At 39.7% G+C, this 26,875-nt stretch overlaps 1 protein-coding gene across 1 annotated transcript; it reads right to left on the reverse strand.

Moving 5' to 3' along the window:
• Positions 1–340: 340 nt before the first annotated feature.
• On the reverse strand, positions 341–26,328 carry cd109 (CD109 molecule). The gene is made up of 33 exons (XM_084737114.1): positions 26,195–26,328; positions 24,857–25,023; positions 24,741–24,769; positions 23,029–23,262; positions 22,367–22,492; positions 22,041–22,080; positions 21,589–21,670; positions 21,402–21,495; positions 21,061–21,208; positions 19,976–20,085; positions 19,555–19,830; positions 18,398–18,499; positions 18,116–18,190; positions 17,543–17,716; positions 17,321–17,473; positions 15,936–16,142; positions 14,776–14,845; positions 14,565–14,682; positions 13,857–13,974; positions 13,658–13,771; positions 12,680–12,898; positions 11,851–11,992; positions 9,912–10,088; positions 9,432–9,513; positions 9,120–9,348; positions 8,313–8,490; positions 7,097–7,284; positions 5,332–5,487; positions 4,982–5,047; positions 3,230–3,366; positions 2,401–2,557; positions 2,178–2,280; positions 341–1,390 (listed from the first exon to the last, which is right to left on the reverse strand). Exons 1-33 carry the CDS (start codon positions 26,272–26,274, stop codon positions 1,188–1,190), a joined length of 4,554 nt encoding a protein of 1,517 aa, XP_084593240.1. The 5' UTR covers positions 26,275–26,328; the 3' UTR covers positions 341–1,187.
• Between the last annotated feature and the right edge of the window lie 547 nt (positions 26,329–26,875).

The raw sequence follows: 26,875 nt of genomic DNA on the forward strand, positions 1-26,875 counted from the left end.
CCTATAACTTTAGAAATCCTCGTATTGTTTGTTGTGCACTTAAAATCAAAATTAGATTTTTTTAATCAATGCAAGGTGGCAGGCAGCAAAACAGTGAAACCAGCAGATCACATTTGTTTTGTATAAAATATTATATCATTAATAAAAGTTCTATGATCCATTGGAAGAAAAGCCAAACTTGACAGTGCACAAAACATTTAGTGGCTGTGTTAACGTGTGTAATGAATGACTCTAGTTTTATACAATTATGCAAATAACTCGAGGTAATCAGAGCAGCAGATCAATGCCTGGCTTGATTTTTTAACCTTGTTAAAAAGCTGCAAAGCAGTTCTTGAAATGTCTGAAAATTAAGAGTGAAAGACTGAAATCGACTGTGACGATCTGAACCAGTCCCAGGATGGACACATCCGACATAATCCAGACCAAAGTAATCCTCACAGGATTCTTTTTAAAGCTGCAGTCAGCAGTTTCTGACCACTCAAAGGTTTAAAGGCTTCAGTACAAGCTGACAAACACACAGCCGCGATTTACTGTCAGCTTAGCAAGTTTATGTGACTAAAATGTTAGCAAACAGCTGCCTATTTCCACAAGTAGACATAAATCCACATGGTCATCCCTGAATATAACTCCAACATTCACTCTCCTCTGGCACCGCTTTTCATCTCTACCGACTCCTAAGAAAAATATCTTTGTCCTTATCTGCTAAACTGCTAACTGTGTCTGTCTGCTGCTCACTGCTGAGCAGGTGGGTTCATCAGAACTAAACCTAAAAGAAGCTGAAAGTCTGTAGATCTGCTGAGTTACTGTTGATTCTCAGTGGATTTGGCACTACGAAAGATCATTTGGTGCTGCACTACTAATTTAAATTGAATAACATAAAAAAAAATCACCTACTGTTGTCCTTCTATAACTCTGAAACTCAACCACCTGAGAACCCATCGGATCATAACTGATGAACTCCCATTAGTTCACTTACACACACATTAAAGCAGCTTCTTCCTGAAACCATCATTTTTTTTTTGTTACCATCAGACTAACATACTGCAACAAACACAACGTAAACATGTCAGTTTAAACATGTCATTAAAAAACATGAAATTTCAGCATTATTAAGAAAAACGGCTTACAGCTTCCACAGTGAACTGAACTTGAGAAATGTAGCTGAACTAGCAGTGGTTGGATGGTCTTTAGATGCCGAGGAAGATGATGATGATGAGGAGGAGCAGAGCAGGTGGTAAACTGGTCAGCAGGGTGTTTTGGATGCAGGGTGATGCAGCGTTGAGCTCATAATGGCTGTTTTCTGCGCACTGACTGTAGTCGTCGCTACAGAAGGAGCCGATGGACATGTCTCTCCTCCAGTCTGATTTATACATCCTCTCTGTCCTTCGTCCTGGAAGAGGAAGGTCAAAGGTTCAACATGAGTCCACCTGCATTTAAGTTCTATTTGTTCAGGTTCTGTCAGAGTCATTTGCTGCTTTTAACAAGTTTGAATTTAGCCCCAAAGCTCTGCATGAGGACCAGTTACACAAACATTCAAAACAAACATATTTGAAGTGTTCCTTTATTGGATGAGAAAATTCTCTTCCTTCTGAAGGCCCAAACATGCCTCTCCTCCTTCCTTCCACTTGTTTCGATTTTGAAGCGTCAAAAACAATGGTGTTGGCAAATTCAAATCTGACGCCTGATGTCCACCACAGGAGCAGCAACTGACTTCAAATATTGCTTTCAGTGCATTTCGGTCTTTAAGCTAAATAAACAATTTAAAAAACAGCTGGGAAACGTGTCATCACAAAACTGAAAACAGGCTGTTTTATGACTATTAAACTCGTCAACAACATATAATGAAGAAAAAGTTGGGACTGCTGCACAGGGTCAATAAAAGAGTTCAAAAGTAGTAAAAAAAAAAGTAGTTCTAGCAATGCAAAGGATGAAAAAGTCAGTGAAATGGTATATAAGTAAAGTATGTGGTATGTAAGTAGTTCAAATGAAAAAATGCAACATACACATTAACACAGCAATAATGTTAATCCAAAAACATCAGATATAAAAGTCAAACACTGACAGGGAAAAACTTTATTGCATAACAAAGTACTTTGACTTTTGAGTAAATATAATACTTGCATACTTTTACTTGTAAAAGTGTAAAAGGACAAATGATTATTAAATTCCACTCTTACTTGGTTCATAATAATCGTAGATGACAACACTTGCTTCTTTGACTTTGCCGATCTTGTACTCCATGACCAGAGGAATCAGGAAGCACATCTCCTTTCTTGTCACCTAAAAATGCATTTTATTTTTTAGTCTTTCACTTCAGACACAGAGACAAGAGTCATAAACAGGAACAGCAGTCGGAGTACAGTGTGTCAGTGACACAGTTAAAGTTTCAGTGAATCTTACAGAGTCCAGGTACAGGATGACTTTCCCCGTCTGCGTCTCCACCTTCTTTATGACCCTGTCAATCGGGACGCCCTTCGGCCCCAGACTGAAGCCGCTCAGCAGACCCACCTCCAGGATGGCCATGCCGGTCGAATCCAGACCCAGAGTCTTTGTGAGTCTGCAGAGGACGACACAACAAGAAGACGTTATTCAAGATAACGGTGCTTTTCCTTGTTAGCCGCTAGCTGCTACAACTTCTGTGAAAACTGACAAACGTGACTAAAACACAAAACTAAAACATGATGTGAATAAAACTTTCAGAGAGATTTTTATCACTTATTGTGGTTGTTTAACAATGAGGACAACAACTCCCATGATCCTACGCTGCTTCAGATGTCATCAAACTGCATCTTTTGTCCGCTAGCTGCAGAATTTACATATTGAACATTTAAACAAAAAAGAATGTATATACTTAATTTAGATAATTTAGATTTTTTTTTTAAATCTATGATTACAAAGCTTAAACGTGTTGCACAAATATATCAACAGGCAAATTTTTAGTGAGGAACAAACACATTATACAACATTTTAAGTGGAATAATTTTTTAAGATTGAAGTGATATTCACACATTTACTCTTTTCATAACATTTATTTTTAATGTTTTATTTGTAGTTCTGTGTAATCTTATTCAGAAATTCTCATCTGGTGTTTTTACTGTTTATCTTCTTCTTTACTGATGATGTTTTATTGTTTGTAAACATGCATAATGTCAGATGTCATACACTGGCTGTTGACTGTTGTGTTGCGTCACGCTGACGTCACGTGAACAAACAGGGTCGACCTGCTCACCTGCTGCAGATGTGCAGATGTGCTGAGTTTGTGCCCTCGTCAGACATCTCCACGTGCAGACGAAACGCCTCGTGTTCGTCTGCGTCTCGTCTCTTCCTCATCAGCCGCTCGCTCCTGACGTTGTAAAACACGTTCAGCTGAGGAGGGAAAATGGAAGGAAAAAAGAATACAAGGCCGAAGTTCAACATGTTTTTTGTTACAGATGTTTGTCGTGTCAATTACTATAACTTCGATTATTTTATTTGGATAAATCCAAGACGAGATTAAGTCACATGAGAAGTCACTGAGAGGCAGATGATGGCAGTTTTTCAGGTGCAGTCCTCTCCAGATAAACTGAATGTTGTGTTGATATCAAACAAAAGAGCACAGGGTGGATTTAAACGCCCAATTAGGAAAGTTGAAAAAAGAAATACTTTTAATCGACAGGAAGATCAATAACATAATTATCCAGAGGATGGTGAACAAAATAGAGTTGTAAATAAACTAAAAACAAATTCTTGGAAAGATGTGGAGACAAAATAATAATGTTTGATTGCAAACAGACGGGGGAAGTTGTGGTTTGTGTTGTGATAAGCTATAATTTAAATTGATCAATGTTTTGTGTATAATTTGCATGTCTTACGCTGCCTCCGGCTTCCTGTGAGCTCTCATTGGATGTTTTTCTTGCCTCAGTCTCTTTTCCAAATGGCCTCGACTATGAGTGCATCCGGTCAATTTGGCGAGGAGAAAATCAAGCATGTGTGAAAACTGCGGCGGTGTCTTGGACAGTTCATGATGAGGCGTCTCTGGACTGCCTGAACTAAAGGACTCATCTCGACATGAAGATAATTTGAGTTTCCTATAATCTCAGGAACACATTTGTTTCATAAAGGTGTGTGAGACGAGGTGTTTACAATCTGCAGGATCACAGTGAGACGCCACTAAATCTGACACACTGGTCCTTTAATTTAACTAAAAACCTGCTCCCACTGAAGTCGCTGTGGCAACGTTTTCATGCACACAATATTTGTTTTTTTGCCCTTATTCTGAAAAAGCCCATATTCTTACTCAGCTGTTTATATGTCTAATGAAAAGGAATATTCCTTAAATATTCCCATTTACATGCAGCTGTGCATGCTGTGATTATGGATACTCTTTCTGTCAAAATAGCTTTTACTTTTTTTCCAGAGTTTTCCACCCGTGGTGTGGATTAACCGTGCAAACACAGCCTTCTTCTTTCATACATTTACGCCTTCTTGAGGAGGTCAACTCCGCAATATTTGTGCATATCCAAAACATGTATATCAAATGTTAAAAGTAGGTGAGTTTCCCCCTCCAACCACAATTTTGCGATTTTCTTTTGTGCACATTTCTCTACCCCGGTCCTGCAAACAGTTGGCTGGTTGGTTTGTTTACAGCACAGAGCAGAAGAGGTTGTGTATCGCAAACTGCTGTAAAAACCCCAGCTGAGAAGCATGTGCTGAATTTGCTGTTTATATGTCCAGAAAACACTCCTGTAACCAGAATAATACCAGTGTATCCCATGTGTTAATCAGAATATGCTCCATTCAGAATAAAGCTTAATTCTGAATATCCAACCAGAATCTGCTGTTTGCACGACCTGTATTCTGAATATTAGTGGAAAAGTTGTGTATGTAACCGTAGCCAATGATGATTTTACCAAGCCTATGAATACTGACCAACAGGAGGGGATCTTATTGTAGTGATATACTGTATTAAAGCTCCAAACAGTGTGAACATTTCTGTCATTACCTGAAACAGGGCGAGTCCACGACCTTCTGCAATCACCTGGAAGTTCAGCTCCTCCTCTGGATCAATCTGAAACAAGATGAGACAAAGTTTAGACTCCAGATGTTCCTGAGGTATGAACGCAGGTCGCAAGACTTTAGATTCAACTTGAAAAAATAAACAGACTTTAAACTCGACTTGAACTTTCACATTAATGACTTGTGACTTTATTTGGACTTGAGCCTTTTGAATTTAACACTGGATACCTTCCCAAAGTTGACACTAAATTCCCCAGATCCACTTTGTTTCAACCAATCAGACGGCATCTAAAGACTCGTTCAGCTGTTGTTTCTGATAAATGTGACATGTTGTACCTGCTGGCTCTGGTGGAGAAGGTAGTTGCCCTGGTGGATGTGGAAGGAGGCGTCGGTGGTCGAGGCGTTGCTGTTCACACTGACGGTGAGGTCAAAGTCGTGAGAACCGCCGAAAGCAGCGAACGTGGACAAGGCCTGCAGAGCCACGACCGTGTCCTGAGAGAGGAAACCAGATACAGTCATATCTGTGAATCTGCTCCAAAATATTCACTTACAGTTCAGTCGCTTTGATATTCACGGCTGATTTCCTGTTTACATCTGTGTGGGTGTTCATATCTGCCTTTTTGCATATGTCTGTGCATCTGCTTTTGTAGACAAACAGATTTATTTTTGGCTGACAAACCGTGAGAAAATCCTGCTGAGCTTTATAAAACATACTGTATTTGGAACCTCTGACACAGTATTTAGATCTTTGTTTCCTCGTTGCATGTGTGTGCGTGTCTGTGCGTGTGTGTCTATGCACGCTCAGGGGTTAATTCCACTTTAGTCACCACATGCCCAGACGGCCACAGCCTTCGTCTGATGTGACACAAACCACAGTGAAGTGACACAGATGGGAATGTTTTTTTTTTTACATGAAATCTTCTTAAGTTAGTTTTTGCATCGTCTGTTTTAACGGCACGCTGACATTAAAGATGAGGCTGATGTTGACATTTCTGCAGCGGGAGGTAAGAATTGTTTGGCCTTAAAGCAACAAGTTTTGGCATCAATGAGCAATGATTCTATAACAACCTGTCAGCATACTGTAAATCAAGTGGTCTGAAACAGAGCTAGATTTCTGCACCTCCTCTTCACTTGTTTTCAGCATTTAGGGAATCTGGTCTGTGACGGCAGATTTAAACCAATCACAGGTCATGTAGAGACCAGGTGTACTGGCCATTCTTTTTGAGCAGCTGTGCGTGCACGTTCCTTCAGTAAGACCCTAAATCAATGTCAGAAACTCCTGCAAGAAAAGTTGCCATAAAACAGAATTATCAGGCAGAGAATCTTAAAAAGAGTCCAGCTGATGAGCAACATGCTCAGTCCAGGAGTTCGTCAGCTCACTCGGTCACTTTTGATTTCACCTTCAGTTGTCTTCATTCACGTCTATTGCGGGGCTTTTGCTGAGGGCCGAGAAGGAGGAGCTGAGACACAGAGCCGACAGACAGCTGCTCAGAGCCAGGGAGCTCTGGATAAGAGGGTCGGTGGCAGACGGGAGCTTCTAAAGGAAAAAACACTGGAGTCGCAATGACACAGACTCCTTTATTGGCAGGAGGGGAGCTCAGAGTGTATGTTTTAAACTTTTAGGGATTAAAAAGAGGATTAATTTCACTCCTGCTTCTCAACCCCTCTGCAGCAGCAATCCACAAAGAAATCACGGGCCCGCAGACTGGCCAGACGAAAGCTCAGTGTTTGTTCTTTAGACTTTTGGGATTAAAAATTGGATTTATCTTCATGTTTGCTTGTAAACCTGTGTGTTTACAGTCAGGTAATTACTCTCTGTGTCCTCAAACAGGTGTAAACAGTGCATTTGCTAGGAATTATTTTCAGCAGCAGTTAATCCACATTTGGTGCACTACTGAATATTTGGTGAAGCAGATTATTTTTTTTACATACTTGTTACTACTGTTTTTAGATTCAAATTTCACTAAACTGCTAGCTTCATTGTGCAGGCTAAACATACAGAACATCCCTTTGTACGATTATTATATATTATTTATTTTTTACTCAAAATGTTAGAAGACTATATCAATTTCTTTCTTTTTTTTAAATTTTAATATCTGACCTGAGTGCTTCCGAATCCTCCCTTGTGGTTCCTCTGTTGGCTGAGCCACTTCATGACTTTAAGTCCGTCTGTGATGAGACCCAGTTTGTGTTGAGACAGCAGCAGGTAGGCTGCCATCTCAATGTCTGCAGAGCGAGGCTGCCACGACGACGACAGGACGTCTGGGGAAGACCACATCGGCACACCGTCTGCTCATGGAGGACAGTCAGAGGAGATAAAGGCATCGTTAGAAAACATGAGTCATTTGGTGCATAATAAAAGACAGCCGTGTCTAAAGCCAAGTTTAAAAGGTTTAAAAATAATTCTTCAATCTTTGTTGCAGTTGGAGTTTTCAACAGTCCCAGCTAACAAGATTGCATCGTGTTTAACATTACAAGAAAAAAAAAACTTTTACAATGAAAACTAACAGATGAATTAAAGTATGAAAACTAAGCAGCAAAAATAGTGAGAATTAAATTATAGTCAGATTTTCGTTTCAATTAACTAATGAGAAAGGGAACATGTATGCTTTAGTCTCAGTCTTTTAGCATCATATGTAGCATGTGACTCTTTCAAACCCTCATAGAATTCTCATTTAAAAAAAATTACCATAAATTTTGATGGTAAATCTGCCACTGTAAGCTGCATATGTGTTGTCTGTACTTAGATATGCTATGTGCTCAGCTTGTCTATGCAAGAAAAAAATATATGAGTATATGTTGCTTTAACAGGTCCTTCAGCAATTTTAACCACCTTTATTTTTAAGTTAGTTATATATATAATGTTAGTGTTAGAAAAATGCTAACTAGCCAATCTACATTAATCACTAGATAGCTAAACTGCATCAAATGCTAGCTGGTTAGTTACATCTCATAGTTAACGTTACCAAAATGCTAGCTAACTATCAAACTATTATAACTCATACCTAATGTTCACAAATGCTGGCTAACTGGCTAGTCAATAATTAGATGTTAGTAGCTAGCTAATCTACATCGATAGCCAATTTAAGCAAAACGCTGGCTAACTAGTTAGCTAATTATTGATGTCTATCAAAGTACAGGTGTACAACACAGGAAAAGAGAACATTGACCGAGGTTCCACCACCAAGCTTGTTCAGCTGTTATTGGAGAACAGAGCAAAAAGAGGCGGGATCTATGAAGGGTCAGGTGTAACTGCTGTAACTCAAAGATGAGTACATCTCCATGAAGGAGTCGTAATCTTCACATTTCACACAAACCTTTCATCTCAGCTCGTCCAATCAGCTCGTTGAGTGCCGTGTTGGCGCTGGAGCTGCCGGCCAGAGCGAGAGCGTAGGTGAGCAGGCTGAGGCTGTAGTTACTGGAGGAGCTGAGAGACCGACTGGTCTGAGTCTCCAGAAACATGAGGGCTGCAGACACCTGGCTCCCATACTGCGCCTGACAGACAGAGCACAGGGCAGCAGCGTGAGAGGAGTCACTTCAGCTGAATGGCATTTATGAGATCAGATCATAAAGATGCAGCGTGATGAGGCAACATGTTTGGATGTTTAGTGTTTAATCCCATCTGTGGCCACATCAGTGTGTCCAGCTCTCACTCTTCATGTTTTTACAGACCGCTCATTAAGATCAAACTTTATTGATCCCTGTGGGGAAAACAGATATCCATCGAGTTCAGAGCCAAAATCAAGTCAAACAATTTTTCTTACATGTGGTTGGAGAGTGAAAAAGTTATTTGTCTCTCCTAATCTGTCCTGTAGCTGCAGTGCATTCTGGGTGAACAAATTAGACTCTGTTCACAATTAAAAGACTATCTCACAGAATGCACAATTACAAAATATTGAAAATTGCTTATTTGCAATTATTCAAATTTTGTCCAACCAACAGTCCAAAACCAAAAAAATCGTTATTTAGTTTCATAAATGACAAAGAAAAGCAGCAGCTCCTCAGCTTTAAAAAGCTGGAACCAGACATATTTGCTTGAAAACTGATTAATCTATGACCAAAATATTTTTAAACTAATTTCCTTTTAATTGACTAATCAAATAAACGCTCTAGTTGACTATTACACTGATGTCACTGTCCTGCAGCAGGGCGATGAGGACATAGGCCGTGAGGGACACGGGGCCGTCCAGGCCTCCTTGGAGTTCGGTGTGGATGACCCGTCCGGGCTCCCTGAATCTCCCATCAGCCCTCTGCTGGGATCCCAGCCAGTCCAGCGCCCTGTGCAGCACGTTGGCGTCGATGCTGATGAAAGGCTGCGCCTGCAGGAAACACCTCAGCACGAAGGCAGAGAGCCTGCAGAGAAACGAGGTGTTCATAAACGCTTCTGTTCAGATTTTAAGCCACATGTTATGTGTTATGTAGGACTGTGAACATACCAGGTGCTCCCAGATGAGTCCTGGTCTCCAAAGGCGCTGAAGGAGCCGTCTACTCTCTGATAGGACAGTTCTCGCTCATAACCTGGTGAGAAAAACACCAGAGATCAAACAGCAGGCAGGTCACCAATCAGTTATCAAAAGAGTTGGTGATTGGTTTAATACTTAATAGTTGAATAACTGTTGCAGCTCTGGTGTTAACAGGCTGTCTGACTGTTTTTATTTCCTCTCATCAGGAAACCAATATAAGACATTTTTAGCTTTGTTCATAAATGAGACAAAATAAGTACATACATATATATAATATACACATTTTAAATACTTTATTTAAGGTGAACTGCAGATGTAAATCTTAAATTTCTTCCATTATCTTTCATTTATTTGGTGACCCAAATTAAAGCTCCTGTGACCCACCTGTGGGTCATGACCCAGTGTCGACTGCTGTAGGCCATGTGATCTGTGGTTCTGTCTGTGGTGTTTTACCTGTCGTCATGTACGCCGTCGCTCTGTCTGTGGCTTCCTGGTCGGTCTGTCCTGTAGCCTTCAGGTACTGCAGGACGTAGATGTTTGGTGCAAAGTTGATCATGTTCTGTTCCCCACAACCAAAAGGCATCTGGATCAGAGACTCCAGGCCGCTGATGGACGGGCCGAGGATGTCACCTTCGTCACCGTGGAAACCAGACAAACCCGACATGATGAGTAACACAAGGAAGAAGAATCATGTTTACGGTTTACTGAGCCAACATAAACATTACATCACTGTGTCGCAGCAGATTAGTGATACAAATATTTTGATTTGCTCCGAATGAATCCCATTGGTTGACTTAAGTCTGGAGTGGGTGGAGTCAGTGAGCTGCAGATTTTTCTGATGGGGATGTGAGCGCATGTTTCCACTGATGAAATGACGAAATGCGACCAGCTGCTTCCTCTTCACCACTGACACACACTTAACCTTTAACACGACTCCACTGCTGACTCTCTCTGTTGGTATAAATGTTTTCTATGTTCAACATCTGCAGGGAGCAGGAAAGTATGACCTCAGCGTGCTTCACGTTGAACGTCTGCACCGCGTTACATGGAATACAACATGTTAACTTCCTGCCGTTTGAACATGTGTGTCCCACAGAACATGAAGAACCTCTGGGTGTTATAATCCATGTTGACCTGCACACACAAGTCTAAAGTTTCAAACGTGCTGGAGTCCATGTGTTTGACAAACTGCAGGGTTGTGTTGTCTTGTTTTGAATCCATTACATCAAATCTAAGGCTGCAACTAATGATTATTTTCATTGTTGATGATTTTCTCAATGTATCAGTTAGTTGTGTGGTACATAAAATGTAATAAAATGATGGAAAATGTCCCAAAACAATGTCCTCAAAAGAGATTCAGGTTACTGTCATAGAAAAGTAAAAACAAATACAGGAAATATTCATATTTAACATGCTGAAATAAATTGGAGGATTTTGATTTTTTCTTAAACATAAAGTAAACCAGCGGTTCAGCATGCATGTGGTCTGTGGACTACATGTAACCATCATGATGTCAAACACATTTTTTCTGTCGCTGTTATTTTTATATGAATAATAATACCTGAAATGCAGAGTGTCAGTGAACAGACAGGACAGATGCTGCTGTGTTTTACTCTGCAGCTCATCTCTGTGAAGAGCCACTGATTTAAAAGACGTCACATGACCTCCAGTGACATCACGACCATGACTTCAGACATTTTCACTGGTGTAACTATGCTGTTGTCCTAGAAACAGATCATAAGCTTGTGAAATTTACTGAAACTCTGGCAGTATCTCCTGTTGTAACTTCTGCACACACAGACACACAGACACACACACACACACACACACACACACACACACACACACACACACACACACACAGCTCCTCTCAACTCATCAGAGCAGCTCTGTGTCTGAATGTCTGTGTCTGTGTTGATTGGCTGTTACTTGTGACTTCTAACCAATCAGATAGCACTGTGGGCGGGACATTGAGCCAGACTACAGAGTGTAGTCGTGTATTCTTCTGTACAGTGTATAACAGTGTACTGTAGAATCTTAATCTTGTTTAATTTTGCTGTTAGTAGTGTTTTGAAGTGAAAATGCCTTGATACAAGATTTTTATTGAAGATATTCCCTTCTAAATTAAAGGCATCTCAACTAAAGTGAAATTACAAAGTGGAGCATGTACAAGTCCAAGTGGCAGCAGTTTCATGACTCAGTGAAAAGATAAGATGAACATGGATTGTGTGTTAAGTTGTGTTTATTGTACACACAGTAAATTCTTTTGTTAGTTAGGACTCGGTGGAGAACTGATGATCTGTTGTTTCACAGGAATCAGCCTGAGACTTCAGGTGATCTGATTCTGTTTGTTTTGTGACTCTGTGTTTTTGTGTTTGCTGTGTTTACATACCGACGGCCGTCACTGAAACCCTCTCACTGCCCTCCACAACATCTGCTGGGAAGGTGAACATCACGGCTCCGGAGAGGCTCGACTGCGAGGCTGAGAGCTCAAACAGCAGCGAGGAGGAGAACGACTTCTCGATTCCTTCCGCCTGCAGAATCAACAACCCAGAAATATGGAAACACAACACACAAACAAACCTAATGAGTAATATTTCTGGGAAAAGCTGTGAAACAAGATCAAGACCTCTCTGGTTACAGCAGAGCAGCAGATGAAGGTCACACACATTCGAAGAGTTTCCTCTCTGAGAGTCTTTGTGTTTGTTTTGGAGCAGCAGCAGGTTGACAGATGTTCTGATCAACACAACCTGACAGGTTCAACTCTCACTGACTGTTCACCATGTTCTGTTGAGCAAGAACTTCACCTCTTTAGCACTTTAATGAAACACAGCGAGAAGGAACATCAGACCTTGGTAGAACAGCTCACAGACAAACTGTACAGCAGTCATTCCCAAACACTGGGTCGTGACCCTCAGGTGGGTCACAGGAGACTTTATTTGGGTCACCAAATAAACAAAAGACTATGGAAGAAATTCTGCAAAATTTAAGATTTATATCTGCAGAAAATCTTTTATAAAACATTTAAAATGTGTATATTTGTTTTACTGAATGGAGGAAATACACAAGCCTGTTAATTCTGACTAAATGCACTTATTTTGTCTCATTTATGAAGATGACTAAAATTTCCTACACTGTAAAAACAAAAGCAATTCAGTTCAATAGTTTTTTGAATTCACATTATCGAAACCAGACTTCTCATGTGTTTTTTCTCACAGCACCTTGACGAGCATCGTCCTCCGGACGTGGTCAGACGCCGCAGACGATGTGGCTTTCACAGAGATGGGGATGTCTCCGAGGGCCAGCGGCCTGATGGGAATGAGGACGGACGCTCCGCTCTGACTCCCCACAGACACATGACGCACAGTGGGCATGGACAGCTCCTCATTGTCCGAGGAGAGGAACTCAAAGGTGTCGCTCTGTGCAACAATGACCATGACCTGACGACAAAGACAGATGGAGAGAACCCGCCCAGATCAGTTTAAAACAGGCAGCACAAAGACTGTTGTTGTAACCAAATATCAAATCAAAACACAAATAACTCTCTGAGGGTTCACTGAGCTCTTTCATCAAGATTTTATGCATTTAAAATGTAAAGGGAGCCTCCTGGTTCATATCTTAAAGCAACCTGACGCTTCAAACAGCCTCGCCATCCCTGTGAACCACATTCACTCCACTGACAGTCAGCTGTAACCAAACACCTGCTGTATTCTTCTGTCTACACACAATGACACACAGTATATCACACTGTCAGAGTCAACACACTGATTTAAAGCAGATAAAACATTGACAGCATCGTTTGTTCCTGTGATGGAACATCGATGACTTTTAAGACACTGGAGTTTAAGATGCAATTCAACTGTTTGTTTATTTCATATTCAGGTCAGTTTTATTTCTAAAGCCCAATATCACAAATAACAACACGGACATTTTTGAAAAAAAAAAAAACAACTCTCTGGAGCCACAACTATTAAATTAGCCACTTTAGAGGAAAAGCCACCGGGCCAAACCCAAACTCCGGCTCCGGAAACCCAAACTGACCAACAGCATCCACCTGCACTTGTTTACTGGTTTCCTGTTAATCAAGACACCTTCGAGATTTTATATTTATTTAAATATTAAATGTGACAAACAAGTTTTTAAACAACCGTCCTCCCCATCCTCATCCAGCCGAGCTGTGTGAGGAGCATCGGACTGACCTCCATGTCCTGCAGGAGGTAGTTGAACAGAATGACCTCCAGCAGCAGCTCCTCTCCTCGGATCACGAAGGCCGGCAGGTTCAAGGACAGGAAGAAATCCTGGAACACTGTGAGCTGCAGGAGGATCACATGGAAACAATAAACTGTCTCATCGGGTGGAAACAACACCAACAAGAAAATGTACTTATATAGTAAATACCTGTGCAGGCCTCTCTACGACGCCCAGGCCCAGATTCTCAGACATGACGAAGGCGGTGGCGCTCCAGGTTGTGATGCTGTCTGGTACAGTCAGAGTTATCTCTGTTGAGCTTAAATTACTGTGAAGAAATATATATATATATATATAGATAAATAAACTGTATTTACCTCATATGAAATGTCAGTTAGGTTTGCAAACTTGTTGTGTTTAAAACATTAAAATGGTGCACAGCAGCATGTGAGAAAAAAAATGATTGATTCATTGATCTATTTTCTGCTCTCCTGTGTTTATGACTGAAGAACAAGGGAGAAAAAGGTTTTTTTGTTTGTTTTGGCAGGAGATTTTTTTTCCATGATCAACAAATATGTGTTTATTGTTGTAATACTCATTGTGGCCACATTGTGAGACTGAAGTGCACCCCTACTTCCTGTTCAAAATAGGACCTGGTGTTTTGTAGGTAAGTGTCAGGGTTTGAGGCTGGGTCTAAGCTATGAAACTCCTCAGCTGAAAATGGATGGATTGGATTAAAATGTGGGAGGTGTTGGGATTTCGAACACCAGCAGAAACAAGTGATTAAAACAAAGTCATCAGAAGTTTCAGTCTCACCTGAAACTACAGAGAAAACATAAAGGTCACCAAATATCATTAAGAAAGGGGCAAACTTTCTCTTAGCAACTTGACATTTTAGTCATTCTACAATAACTTCACCCTGTGTTGGTATCCATCCATATCCAGGTCTCTGGAAACTTCCGGCGCTCTCGCGGCTCCTGCCGTGGTTCCGTATCCGTGACCTCTGGTGGGGCAGCGTCAAAATATACCACCGCGGCTGTTTAAAGGACAAGCGTCAGTTTCATTGGCATCACACCGTCGTAACAGACACAAAGTGAGCTTTTGACTGAAGCTGATTTTTAAAACTTACGAAACACAGGCCCCAGGTGATGTTCGGTCATGTGCAAACTGGCATCAGTCAACGCCACAAGATCGCATGTCTGCACAGAGACGTGGAGGAAAAACACATTTCACTGCACATCTGATCGGAGAGCTCATACAGAATTAGCACATTATCATTTAAATGCAAAAAGAATTCTGAACTAAACTTTTCTCACAATAGGTTTTCAGAAATGGCGTTCATTTTCCATCCAACTCTGCTCACTATTCTCAGCCTGTAAATTCTGTGTTTTTAAGGGATAGATGATTCAGATTCACTGAAGTCACTGTTCATGTTACAGATGTGGAGAAGAAAAAATCTATATAAAAAATGTAAAAAGCTGCATAAAAATATGGACAGTTTACCAAATATACACAGAGATAAAATGGCATTAATAGAATATATATACATATACACATATATATATATATATATATATATATATATATATATATATATATATATATATATATATATATATATATATATATATATATATATATATATATACACATACAGTAAAGGTATGTGCCTTATTTTCCCTCAGTTATAAGTAGAGTATAGGAATTATGTGCACAATGTGCATCATGATACACAAAATACATCTTTATATATTCATGATCTGACAGTAGAGTTATTGCTCTGTTCATGCAGTTGCAGTAATTAAATGCAGTAAAATATCAGATGTATGTGTCCCATAGGTCTAGTGTCAATCCTTGCACCAGGTTCATTTAGTTAATAAGTTATTTAGTCTGTTAACTTCACTGAAATCAAACCATTGCACAAACAAACTAACAGATCAAGGCAGCAGTCGATCAGCAGATCCCGTGTTCTGAGAGAGAGAGATCTGGCTTATAGAACAACAGTTTCCCAAAGGAAAAAGTCTGTCTGACAGCAAGGTAAAGCTGTGAAAATGTTCAAAATATAGTGTAAACTTTAACTGATAAGGTGTCTAAAAGCTGTGTTTCTGTCCACTGCAGGACATCGTTTAGTTTCCTACACTGGTGCTCTTGCTGCTTCGCCAAACCGAGGTCACGTCAACCGCTGTGGATAAGAACCTCATACAACCACACTTCAAATAATCCAGACTATCCCTTTAATACAGTATTCTACAGAACAAACAGATGTGATGTGTCTCCGGGGAGGCTGACCTTGAAGACGGAGAATGGATCTCCCATTTCCATCATGTCAGAGTGGGCGTCGGCCTTGGAGACGCCATATTCTCCCATCTCCTTCAGCACCTGTGAAAGCAACACCACCACCCTCAGAGGCGCCACTGTTGCAGCCCACAAAGAGCAACAAAAACAGACCAGGAGACAAAAGTACCACTTATTGTTTAAAACCAGTTTGACCAAAAACTGTCATGGTGGAGTCGATACTGGAGCCGAGGGGGAGGCGGAGGTTTGGGTTTCATTAAAGTACCTGCGGGAAAACTTTGGGCGTAAGGGCGGCAGACATCGAGCTGGAAAACAGTTACTGTTGGAAAATGTTAAAGTGGAGAGAGACCCTGGGGAGAGTCTGGTTTTCACTGATCACAGGATGGACTGCTGTAAATGACAGAGGAAGTTATATGACCAAAACTGTCTTTACAAACAGGAAACATGTGACTCATAACTTCATGACTGAGGGTCGGACTGAAGTCACAGTCAGCTGCTTCACTAAAGTGTTTCTGCAACTAAATTATTACTAACATGTTAATAAACCAATAATACACTAAATAGTTCAGTGTCACTGATAAAAACTGCAAATATTATCTTTAACTTTTCAGTATTACTATCATGTACATCGTACTGTAAAAACAAAAAAACTTTTCAAAAATAGATTTTTGAGTTTTTGAGCCCAACTCAAATTCCTATGTTTTGAAAAAGTTTTACCAACTGCTGATCTTTTGTTGAGATAATTTACTTTTCTTCTTCAGATAAACTTAAAGCTTTGAATTTTTATTATCAATTAAAACTATTTAATTTTTTCAGGCATTAAAACTTTTAGTTTCTAGTTTTTTTTTTTTACAGCGCATGGTTAATTTGGCTGTTATTATCAGGCCCAATACTACTTTTCATTACTTTTCAATATACATGCCAAATTTACTTTCAGTTTCATTGCCAATATCACTTTTCTGTTTCAGTAATTTATGTTACTTCTGTTGTCATATGAGGCACTGTTGTTTAGCATTTATTTTCTATTTAACTTTATATTTAATACTCTATTGTTTTTCATTTGTTTTCACTTCCTTTTCATTTTATCTTCTCTTATCTTATTTTGTCTTAAAGCGACGAAAAAAGCGTAGTTTCTCACTTGCTCTCAGTGGTGTCCATGCTCCATGTCCATTCCACTCAATATTAAATTATTATATTGTGTCTGAAATCCATCGACCATATTTTCCAGATTTTACCAGCAGATGTTGGCTGGTGCTCATTTCTCACCCTGTTAACGGGTGAAATGTTTTTTTGTTCACCCTCTTAGGTTAACATGTATATTTATGTATTTTGGAGTCAGAACAGAAGAAGAACACAGTAAAGCTTGTTGCTGTTCTCACCGTCTCCTTGGTGATGTCATTCTGTGATCCCGCCCCCTGTGTCGCCTTATCGACCACCAGGATCCCGACCAGAGAGTCGGGCTCTGCCACTGAAACCTTCAGCGTGACCTTGTCACCTGGCGTCCTCGTCGTGTCGCTCCAGCTCAGAGACACCTGCCAATCACAGGCCGGTCAGTCTCGTACCATCATTGCATACATCATACAACTGACGCCATGAGTCACCTCGTTTTTTAAAGTCTGGCCGATGGGCAGCTGAAGCGCGTCGTTGACGATCTCTCCGTCAGGACGCACGCAGTAGACGATGACACAGGCCAGAGGAGCCCAGCTGATTTCTGGGACCAGAGTCAGAACGCCAGAGCTTTTCCCAGCAGAAACCACCTGACTTCTGGACGTCACCTGCACAGAAAACATGTCAGGCATTTTCCTCAATTCTATCACAAATATTATACTTTAAGCTAAATATTTTATTTTTATTTTTTGGTCACTACGGGGCAGAAAAACCCAAAGTTGAAGTTACCAGACATATTGTGACTTTTTTTAATTTATGCAAAATAAAACTTTATTTTAATTTTTTTTTTTTTTAGATATCAAGATGTAAAACAGACACAAATCAAAATAGAAGATACAATTAAAAAAGACAGGATGATCTAATTAAGATAATATGGGAAATTCAAGTTTATTATAAAGTTGCACTCTAAGTCAAAGCCACAGTAGGAAGCCTCAGAGGACCTTAATAAAATGTAAATCAATTAAATGCCATGTTAATTAATTAAGCATCTTCTTTGAGTGTCATAATGTGGTCCTCACCATGTAGTGAATCTCAGTCATTGGAAAATTCCTCTGAACATGCAGCTGTAGAGGTGAACCAACCTGGAGGAGCAGAAGGTTGTGATGAAACATGTTTAAAGACTATTTTGGAGTCACCAGTAGTTTTGTGAGTGTTTGTATTTGGATGTGTGTGAAGTCCATGTTTGAATTAAATGTACATCCTGTTTGACCAACAGTGTTTCCACAATGCTACCAGACAGAACCATGTGACACAGATGTAACCTTGTACTTTGTGTTCCTCATACTCACCTGTGCAGGTTTGGTAGGTTTCTGAATCTGCAGGTATGAGTGACTGGGGGATGTGTAGCTTCTGTAGAGGTGTAAAATTTTGTGGCTGTCCTCAAAAGAAGCCTGAAAACAAAGAAATGTGAAAAGGGTCTTCATATTTCTTTTCTGGTGCTAAATAATCTTGCAGAAAATCTTTGCAGCTGCATTAAAAGTCTCAGTTTGTCTTCGACAAACATGGTCAACATCTGTGTGTTCAAAACATCCTTGTCACTGCTCACCAAGGTCAGGTTCAGGTCCTCCAATATTTCAAATTATCATAATACTGTGACACAATAACTGCATCCATTCATGAGCGGTCCTGAGCATGACTCCAGTTTTATTGAGATTATATATATCTTCTAAATTGGTGCATCGTAGAGTTTCCTTGCAAATAAAAAAAAGTTTTGTTTACATCCAGTGTTACTTATCACAACACACTGAGGTTTAAAAATTGTGTTGAAAGCATTTCTTTCCTCATAAAAAAGTCAGTTTCTTGTGTGCATGAACATTAGAAAATAAATATGGGGACCAGTTAATAAAAAAACAGCTTAATTGTGCTACTAGAGATTTTTTTAAAAATTAAAACAGGTGAGTAGTGCACATTTAGTTGACCTTAGAATGGTTTATAATTATCCATTTACATGTGTCATTATGAAGATAATCTCAGCGAACCAAAAAAAAAAGGGGGGCCTTGATTGGCCCCGTTGGCTCCAAAAATATGAAAACATGACGTTTGGTTTCCTTTCTATGCAAAGACATTAATGTACTTCATCTTTTTGTATGAAAAGGAAACGACACAGAAAACATACTGACAAAGGTTAATTTAAAATTTGATAGAAATGTTTTATTTTACAGTAATTTCTGTAATTTCTGAATGATAAAGGAAATTATAATTAAATGTAATTTATTTATGTACAATTGGAAACTTCATATTTGTACTTTTGTATTTTCACTGTTCCTTTTTTTTGTTTTGTTTTAGCAAAACTGTGTCGATCAAAAATCATTCTGGCATTTCTAAGTCTTTTTCAATAGTCATTTTTCCAGTGAATGTACATACAGAACAGATGTGTGTCGTTCTGATGTTAGAGTGAGTCTGCAGGCAGTACAGGGGAACCTTAAAGGTGATAAAATCATCTTACATCAATTGTGAGTGTTTCAGTGTCATTCATGAGCTGGATGTAGAGCGGTATCACTCCATCTGCAGGGACAGGAAACTCCATTTCTTTAGGCGGCGTCTCCTCTAGATGCACAGATCTCAGAGGCTGTGACGCGTTTGACTGACGAGGATCCATGTCTTCCAGCTCGAACTTTTCCCAACTCCACAGACTTTTCCTTTGCTGCATCACTGACACCTGAACGGTCCTCAGCTGAGCCTCGGGGGGCAGCGGCTCATCCTTGTATGTAGATATTTTCAGCTAAAAGAAATCAAGAAAACTATTGAGAATATGCTTTTTAGATTGAATCCAATTTAGTAAACAATTTAATAAGAAAAGGTAGTGAATAAAGTATAGACGTAAGCAACTGACACATTAAAACAAGTTAGACTGAAACTTGTCTTACCCTGGCAGTGAAGTTCAGAGCCGGCTTTAATATTTGGGGATAACAGTCAAATGAAAGTTTATATCTGAACTTTGCCACAGACACTTTTGTTGTACTGTTGTATGTGAGACCTGAAAGATGAGAAGCATCAACAGTGAAGTCAAGAACGAACAACATCAGTCAGATCTGATAAATTAACACTGCAGTTAATGAAAAAAAAAAAAAAACAGGCATAATTAATACTTTGTTTGTTTAAAAGCAATAATTTTACTCTTCTGGGAAGCAGGATGTGATCAATTCATTAATACAAATCTGACCACTAGATTTTGAAATTCATTGAGCACTCAAACAAATCAGGGCCAAGAAAAAAGGTAAAAAGGTTACCAAAATTATTAGGTTATTCTCCGGGAACCATCCGAGGAATATTTAACAAATGCTACCATCATCTAATGTTCAGCCCCTTCAGGAGTAAAAACTCCTGCAGTCTGTCTGTGATGTTGTCCAGACCCACTTAACTTAAGCTGGTGCAGAAAAATCCAAATTCATGCTATTTTCAACTGGTAAAGAGTTGACAACTAATTTTCCCAAGATTTCAAATACTCAAGGAATTCAAACTGAAATGGTCACAACTTACAAATATTTAGTTATCATCATTGATCAGAACCTGTCATTTTAATCACACACTGAAAATCAAATAAGAAACATACAACGAGTATAAAAAACAGAAAACAGTCAGTAAAGAAAATGTCCAGTGAAAACAAAGAAACACATAAACAAATGTTGATTCCAAGCTTTGTTCACATCAGCAGGCATAAAAAAAATTATAAAAAAAAAAAATCAAATTAAAATATACTGAAGGTAAAAAATACTGGAATCAACCTGTAAAATATTCAGAATGTAATATTTCATTAAAGTCCCAGTAAAAACACAGAGGACGTGACCTGAGTTTCCTCAATGACTCAGATGGTAAATCACAGCTGGTCTTGAGTTCTGATTGGTCCTTTACAGTCAAACAAACATTTACTGGAATGAGACTTTTATATTTATATTCCTGTACGTCACTGCAGCCTGGAGGTGATGATATAAGGCAAAAAAACATTGATTACCTGTGAGGTGATCAGTCACATGAACAACAATCCACAGAAGCGCTGTATCGTATTCACTGTATTCATAATAATCGATCATTTCTAGATCTCTTTTCTTCTTTGGATGATAGTCGAGAACATCAAACATGAAGTCTGTGGTGCCGTCAATCTGAATCAAAGCAACAGTGGCATCAATATGTTGATTGATTGATTAATCAAAATACTAATAATTATCCATTACTGCAAAATTCTTATTCTGTCAGACTTCAGTCAAAAAAAAACAAACAAAAACAAAACAAAGAATTAATTTATTCTGATATAAAATGTGTTAGAAGTTGGAAGCTTTAAATAAAATGACACACCTCTCTGTCTTCTTCATATATATCTTCATTACCATGAAAATGACGTATGAACTTCATATTCATGTGTCCCTGAACAGGCTTGCCGTAGATGTACCTGCGGATAAAAATAACAAATAATCTTAAATAATCCTCCGGTTTTGTTCACAGACATCATCAGTCAGACACAGACAGAAACAAAGTTTCTCACTTTGCTGTGACGGAGCCCTGCAGAGTTTCCTCATAATAAATGATGTCCGGAGCTTCTATCACCACTGCAAACTTTGGCAGAACTGAAAACACAAACACAATGAGTGGATTTAAGATTTATCACCAGACATATTAAGATTATGGACTTAATCTTGCTAATCTTGATTATGAACTTGTACTTTCATTCACTGCAGTCTTTTTCCGGGGGGGTTATGATGTTATTTTTTTCATGTTTATTACAGTTTTGGGTGATTTTGTTTGAGAAAATATTTTTTTAAGCTTGATTTAATATGTTCTTGTTGAAGAATAATGAATTACATTTTCACAGCTTTGATAATCAGGAACTGAATGTCTAAATCCTGGAGGACAGACTGCGTGAGATAATAGAAAAGATGATTTCTGTGTATAATCATTCAGCTTCTATTGTCTATTTATAGTTCAGAAAAAACATACCATAATGAGTCACGTTGAAATGCTTCTCACTGGAAACGCTCTGTGAAACAGACAAGAGAAAAAAAAAGTTTTCTGTGGCATCACCGACACGACAAACTTTACTTTTTCCAAGTGGGAAGAAAAATTAATGTTTTTCATTTATTCATCCGTCCAACAGTGTTACAGTGAGAATGAAATGTATAGATAAGTGAATATCTGTAGACTTTAGTTTTGACTGGTCTTTACTGAGTTTCAGTCCAGTTTGAAAACGATCTGAGGCCTGTTTCTACAGTCTGTATAAAAGTCCAGTAAGATGCACTGAGAGGACTGAGATGGATCAGACTTACACTGACTGTAGTGATGATGGTCCATTCACCCGTCGGTGGGTTTTCAGACAGCTGGAACTCTGTGGACGCCACCCCGAGGACGCTGTCCACAGCCAGCCACTGTCTCAGCAGGTTTCCCCTCGGACCCTGGATACGGTAGAACGGACAGACAGAAATAACATTAAATGAATAATGTTTAGATACCAGATGTGTCTTCATCGAGTCTGAACCTTCCACTGAGACTTGCAGCTCCGACCACATCAAGGGAAAATTATTCTGAATTATTTCTGCTTTTGTGAGTTTCTTGAAAAAAAATTCTACATCTGCTATATTGTTTTAAACCTTCCTGGTCAGTTGTAATGTTCTAAATAAAAAAAAAACCCATCTAAATAAATAACAGTATTTGAATTGAGAAGTCTGGACTTATCGTCCCTTTTATTGTTTCATTATTAATTTTAGACAGTTAGATGAACCCAGGATGCTCCATTAAAATACCATCATTACACTGTTTTATGCATCTTAAAGAAAACTGAAACTGTACTACACAAAAACTCACACTATTCAAAACTGCAAATCTCTCCTGGTCGTATCTGTCAGCTGCAGTGGCATTGCAGTAGGTGCTTCACCATCTCTTAGCTGGCAGGTAGTTCCACATGTTCACTGTATAGTGATGTGAGACTCACTCTGATGATGATGTCCACGGGGCTCACGCAGGGTTTCCCGTCGGGGTGGACAGACACCGCTCTGATCTTCACCACCTGCCCGGGCCGATAGTTTGCTTTGTCTGTCTGGATGAAGGTGGAGAAGAAGCCTTGGTTGCGCAGCTTTGTTGAGTTGGAGAAAACTTCGACGCTGCCCATGTGACCTTTGACCTCCAGGCTGTAAGGCTGCCAGTGGCTGGACTCGCTCGCGTGGATCTGCAGGGGAACGAGAGAATAATTTGTAACTGTAAAAATCCTAAATGTCTGGAGACTAAAAGACCAAAGGACAATTATTCTATTTACTAATGGAAATGTAAGATACCTGAAACCTGACTGACCTTCACAGAAACTTGTTTTTGAAGTTAAAAGCCTCTCAGGTGTCTGTAAACTAAAGGACAGCAGAGCCGGGCCGCAGTCCAAATAACAAGCTTCAGCTCCGGATCTGCTCAACATCTGTCTGAATTTGACTTGATCGTATCTGTTTCTGTTCAGAGGTATCAGTTTACACTTCAAGGAGAGACCTCACTGCTCGGCTTTGAAAACAGAAAAAAATCACTGTTTGTCCAGGTTTCATTTAGAAAAAAAACTTTTCACCCCCGATAGAAGACACTTTAACCAACAGTGTCCAGAGACAACGTTTTCAGTGAAGTAACACGTTTGACAGGTTTTCTATATTTCTGTATTGTTTCAGTACATGTTTGATAAAACCACATGCTGGCTCTCTCTGCAGCTGTATTGCTTCTGACCCATAATGCAACAGGTGACTAAATTCTGGTCATGTGACCTGTTACACTCTAGATCAAACTAAACTTTACATAAAAACCAAACAATATTTTGAAAGTTATGTTATATATGGTATATGGTATATTTTAGATAACTTAAATTAAAGATGTCTTTTGAACAGCTTATTTATTATATTTCATATCATTTTTATTGACGGTATGAAATGGTGAACATTAGTGAAATTATGACCAAAAATATAAAATAAACAAACTGTCTCTCAGACAGTTACAGGGGAGAATGAAAGATGTGACTGTGTTTGCCTTTGGCCCCAGAATGACCCAGGAATGGTGCCCCCTACAGGACAAATACAACGCTGCACAATTAAAGTTGCACAATCGACCTTCATTTTCACACCAAAGCCACTAATCTAGTGTATATAGCATGTTAGAATAATGTACAAGAGTGTACACAAGGTGGACACAAAGAGACACAATATAATATAGATCAGAAAAATGGAAAATAAAATCATGCAGACCTTCATCTAAAGATACACAAGAAATGAGGATCTGTTGGGAAAAAAAACAAACCAAGAGAAAGCAGAGACTGAGAGGAGAAAAGGAAATGGGATTGGATTGGACAGATCCTGTGGAAGCCAATATGACCAGAGAGACTCTAACATGGAAGCTACAAGGGAAGAGAAAACAATGGAATGAAATAAAGTGCACTTGGATCTCACTGGAGATGGCATTAAGTATTAATGATGGCGCCAGATGAAAAGTCTAAGGACCACCAAAGTTGTTACATTTCATGCTGAGGCGACCGTGAATGTCTGCAGCAAACGTCAAAGCAATCCACCTGACAGCTGCTGAGATATTTCAGTCTGGACCACAGCGGTGGATCAACACCGTCGTCCTCAGAGACACGACACTAACAAGTCTGTAAAGCTTAAAAATGATGTGTGTCATACTCACAGGCGGCAGAGTCAGCAGCTTGGTCGAACCTTTAGAAACAGAACAGTTACGTTGTTTAATTACACTGCAAGTAATTAAAATCAGACTTTTGTTGGTGATGCACCAAAGATCTTCACCTCCTCCGACTGTAGTAGAGTTTGAGGCCGCAGTCTGGTTTCCATGAACAATGCGAGCAGATACAGTGACCTGCGAGGAGGTCAGGATGGTGACTGACAGAGACGTTTGGACTCCAGGACAGAGGACTCTGGGAGCCAGCAGCAGGTAGGAGGGCCGAGGGTCAGTGCTGAAAAAACCAAACCAGCAGAAAGAACGAGTTAAACACTGGAGGGCAGAGTGGATCATCTGTGGACATGAACTTTTTTTCATTTAGAATATTTTCTGCCAAAGAAATGGTCCCTATAAAAGCTGATGACGGTGTGTTCTGTGGAAACACATGCTGCTGTTGAATTTTATGCTACGACCAGCACCTCTGTTGCTCGGTCAGTCAGTCAATCAGTCTAACATAAAAAGGTTTAGTCATGGAGGTCCAGTGGTTGCGTGAGATCTGGCGATGGAGCCATTCACTGAGAGAATAATTATTACCCAAAATTATAATTCATTAATAATGGCTAACTTTCTTTCTTTTCATTTCAAGATGACATTTTCCCCACAGCTGTTATATCTCCTCCAGAACAGGCATTCTTCAAGCATTTAGTCTCTTTCATATGTGTAGGATTGTAAAACACACAGAAACTGAAAAGCAGATCTTTGTAAATCTGTGAAAAATGGAAGACTGGCTCTGCCAAATGTGCTGCAGGATGAGTTAAAGATGGAGCAACAAGATTGTTTGCTTTTCACTGCTGGTGCGGTCAAAGAAAAATATGTTGCTTTTCAATCACATGATGCCGTTGGGGCAGAAGCTCAGTCCGTAAGGACTTGGCTCGGGGACCGGAGGGTAGCTGGTTCAAGTACAGAGTGAGCTGGTAGCTGGTGCCAGGTTACCTCCTGGGAACTGCAGAGGTGCACCAAGTCCCCAACGGCTCAGGGTGCCTGTTTCTGAGCAGCAGCCATCATAACACCACCTCTCCAACAATATTACATGTGCATGTGTGTAAACAAGCCTGTGTGTGTGCAAAATAATTAACAGTAGAGGGGAAAAAAATAATATTCTCCAAGGGGGACAAATAAACAAAATTCTTCTTCTTAGAATCATTAAAAAAAACACATTACAGATGAAGCTAGTATGGTGAGTATCTTGAGTATCAGAAATTAGACATCACATCACAATGTGAAAATTAAATAATATTTTAGTGATACCTTGTCAATTTTGCTACTTAGGTTGTAAATAAATCAATGTAAAGAAACTATACCTTCACGTTTATGGGATAAAAACCTCAGGTAGACCCTTAGATTGTCCAGATGACTCCCCCTGGCTCCACCTGTACCTGAATGTTTACCTGTGTGTGTGTGTTTACCTGTGTGTGGTGCTCTGGGCGGTGGCGGTGAGAACGGCAAGGCTGAAGAATCTCCACACCTGCAGACGCTCCATTTGCATGAGTGAACCTCGCTCCACGGGGCTTCACTCAGAGCTGGAAGCAAGCGATGTCAGTGGCGGCCTTCATACCTGCAGCCCCTCCTCCTCCTCCTCCTTATACAGTATCACCTGATGAACTGAACCAGTGTCACTTTACCTGAGCCCCGCCCCCCAGGGAAGCTTCATTTATCAGCTGAGACTGGGTGTTTCCACTCAGAGGATGTTCACACAGAGGAGAATCCACCTGTGATAGTGTTAGTGGTTGTGGGTCTAATTCAGATAGTAGAACCACAACTTACTGTATGAACTGCAATAATAATCAGAGGTGTTTGAATCCGTGATGCTTTGTGCTTTTTAACCAGTTAATCAAAGTGCCAGTAACACATAAAAGCAACAAAACACATTTACATTTACACTGTATTTGCAGTGTTTTCGTTTTGCATTTGTTTTCCTATATGCAGCACGTCTCTGTATACACTGCAGGTTTGCTCTTGTCGGCCACCGTACTGTCTAACATTTTACCACAAAACATTCACATGGTGTATGATAAAAATATATTTGATGCACCAAAAAAGGGGAACTCTCTCTTCTGACAGCATCCTTGACACTGTTGACTAGAGCT

Source organism: Lutjanus erythropterus, chromosome 15 (genome assembly GCF_056507025.1).
Source record: "Lutjanus erythropterus isolate fLutEry1 chromosome 15, fLutEry1.hap2, whole genome shotgun sequence".
Lineage (NCBI taxonomy): Eukaryota > Metazoa > Chordata > Actinopteri > Lutjaniformes > Lutjanidae > Lutjanus > Lutjanus erythropterus.